The sequence below is a fragment of the Cyprinodon variegatus genome, unplaced genomic scaffold, assembly GCF_000732505.1.
Source record: "Cyprinodon variegatus isolate N-32 unplaced genomic scaffold, C_variegatus-1.0 Scaffold57, whole genome shotgun sequence".
NCBI lineage: Eukaryota > Metazoa > Chordata > Actinopteri > Cyprinodontiformes > Cyprinodontidae > Cyprinodon > Cyprinodon variegatus.
The window spans coordinates 1,358,487-1,361,329 of NW_015150510.1; the positions used below are offsets into that span (position 1 = coordinate 1,358,487).

General features: G+C 44.4%; 1 protein-coding gene across 1 annotated transcript in view; it reads left to right on the top strand.

Moving 5' to 3' along the window:
* The window catches only part of LOC107082593 (BMP/retinoic acid-inducible neural-specific protein 3-like), a 76,446-nt gene extending 73,707 nt beyond the window's left edge, over positions 1 to 2,739 (top strand). The window contains exon 7 of the mRNA XM_015371362.1: positions 1,352 to 2,739. Coding sequence (XP_015226848.1) covers positions 1,352 to 2,477 — 1,126 coding nt within the window. The 3' untranslated portion in view covers positions 2,478 to 2,739. The remainder of the gene's footprint in view (positions 1 to 1,351) is intronic.
* The last annotated feature ends 104 nt before the right edge of the window (positions 2,740 to 2,843 follow it).

Below are 2,843 nucleotides of genomic sequence, written 5' to 3' on the forward strand. Positions count from 1 at the left end.
ATTCATTTCAGAACTTTGGCATCAGAACAGAACACTTTTTAAAAAAAGCGGAAAGAAACCAGCTTGGGTGGGTAGCTGTGACATCTAACAGACTTGCAGACTACCAGGGGATTTAATACTAAGCCCTTTCCAACAGTAATTGGCCACAGTGGACTGTTTCTTACAAAAAAAGAAAAATGCTAATTCAAAACAGAGAAATTCTCTCAGCATTCTGGTCCATGATGTAATTTAGGCTCTAGTTCTGACCAGCAATGCAGCTCAGGTGCTAAACTTTCATCGAAAGAAAATTCCTAACTGGAAGTCCTGCAGTTGTTGTCTTAAGCATAGCAACAGTGAACTACCCTGTTTTAACATATGATGGTTTACTTGATTTCTGTTAATTGAGCAAAATAGAATTTTTAAGAACTCTAAATTTCATCTTAAACTCAACTCCTGCAGGTAATTTTCTCACGTTTTTCCCTAAAAGGTCAATTCAAGCTAAATTGTTGTTTAGAATGGAGGGAAACTCATGAATGTACAAATTGCCATTTGTTTGACTCAGACAGAAAAACAAGTCACTCTTTAGCTAATGTTGCACATGAACTTGACAAGATCTCTGAATATCAGCTCATGTTTTGTTTAGATGGAAAAAAATCTGAAATGACACTTTATACTCACAAACGACACTTAAATCGCCTCAATGGTCTGGCTGCTGACTCTCCTTGAGCTTGTTTTGTGTGATCTGTGCTGTGTCCTCATCCTTTATTCTTGTTCTTCCTTTGAAGATAATATTCTAATAGCTGCAACTCTCCAGGATCTCTTTCTAACAGAGAGACAGACAGGATATATCTGCCGTCTTCAACCTGTTTACTCTTAAAAATCTCCAGTTTCTCTTTCCCGTGTTTGGCAAAGTCAGAGTGTTCCCTTCACCCTTTTCTGAGCCGTCAATGAGCTGGTGGCCACACATCCATTTAAAGTATCCCTGTTTTGTCAAGAAAACACTATTTTCTTTTTACAACAATAGGTTGTAAAGAAAGCATTGCAGGAAAGTAGTGTTTTCTTTTTCTATTGTTTGGAGAGAAAAGCTCCAAAGGCTCATTTTTGGTGTGTTTTAAACCCACCTGCTTCGAGAGACGATGAAAAGGCCGGCTGTGATTTATCTACAGTTCACATTTTCAAGAGTTTTCAAGTTTATTGCTCTTTAGTGTGACATTTCCCCATTAATGTAGAACTAAATGCCACTTCATGCATAATATGCTTAAAGGAGGAAAACTATGGCTAATGTAGTTTTTGTTCTCTTTATGGACCTGATAGAGCAGCGCAGGGTCTCTCAACTTGACGTGTATTAAAACGCTTGTCATCTCTCCCTCAGGACCCTGCACTTCTGGTTGAACTACGCTCTCTCCATGTTGTACTGCAGTGAGAACAAGCAAGTCGGTGTTTACAGTGAGAAGAGCCGCAGCTGCTCCTGCCCCTACGAGCACCCGCCGTGCCAGGGCTTATTCCCCTGCTCCGTGGGGGATGGTCCCCGCTGTGCCTCCTGTTCTACGGAAAACCGCACTCGATGCTCCAGCTGTAACCCAGGATTCACCCTGACCCAAGGAGTCTGCCGCCCCGCGGTGCCTGACTCCACTGACCCTTACCTGGGCATGGAAAGCGACAGAGATCTGCAGGATCTGGAGCTGCGCTTCCTGATCCAGCGGCGTGACCTTCGGCTCGCTCTGCACGGCGTGTTTGTGAGCAATGACGTGCGCATAAACACCTGGTTCGATCCCTCTTGGCGAAAGAGGATGCTGCTCACGCTTAAGAGCAACAGGGTGAAATCCAATCGAGTTCACATGCTCCTCGGACTCACCTTGCAGTTTTGCCTCACCAGGAACAGCACTCTGGAGCCAACATTGTCGCTGTTTGTCAATCCATTTGGCGGCAGCCATTCTGAGAGCTGGACCATGCCCATAGGTCAACATGGTTACCCTGACTGGGAGCGGACCAAGCTGGACATCCCCCTGGACTGCTACAACTGGACACTGACTTTGGGAAACAGGTGGAAAAGCTTTTTTGAGACAGTTCATTTTTATTTGAGGAGTTACAGCCGGGACTCTGCAGGAGGAAATAAGAACGCCAGTGTGTACAACGACCCCCCTGAGGACTCCGAGCCCTCCAACAACATCGGCTACATGAAGGTCAACAGCATGCAGCTTTTTGGGTACAGCGTGCACTTTGACCACGAAGCCATCCAGGACCTGATCCTGCAGATAGACTACCCGTACACTCAGGGATCACAGGACTCAGCGCTGCTGCAGCTGGTGGAGCTACGCTACAGGGTGAACCGCCTCTCTCCCCCGGGGGGGCCACACGTGGACCTGTTCGCCTGTCTGCTCCGTCACAGGCTCAAACTGTCCAGCGCCGACGTGACGAGGATACTCACTGCCCTGCAAGCTTTCAGTGCCAAACATCCAAACTACACAGAGTACGAGGCTAACAAACTCTGCAGCTAATGGCTACCCTCTTGATGATTTTTACTCTCGTCTTGCCACAGACAGACTTGTATCCATGGGCAGTTGGATCATATCGTGTCATGCGTGTGGTATCTTGTTTACGGCTGTGCTGTACATACACAATGTGCAATTAAATTTGATGTTTTTTTTATATTTTCGCTGTAGATTATTGGAGCTCCATGACCAAAAAAAAAAAAAAATCATCTTACACTGGCTTTTACAAATACAGTTACAAACAGTTAGTAAAAATATTGAATTTCTACACATTTCTACACATTTCGGCACAAGAAACATTAATATTTTTTTACTGTAAAGCTGCAATTAATTTTAAGTGAAAATATGGAAGTATTTGAATTAAAAATGCCA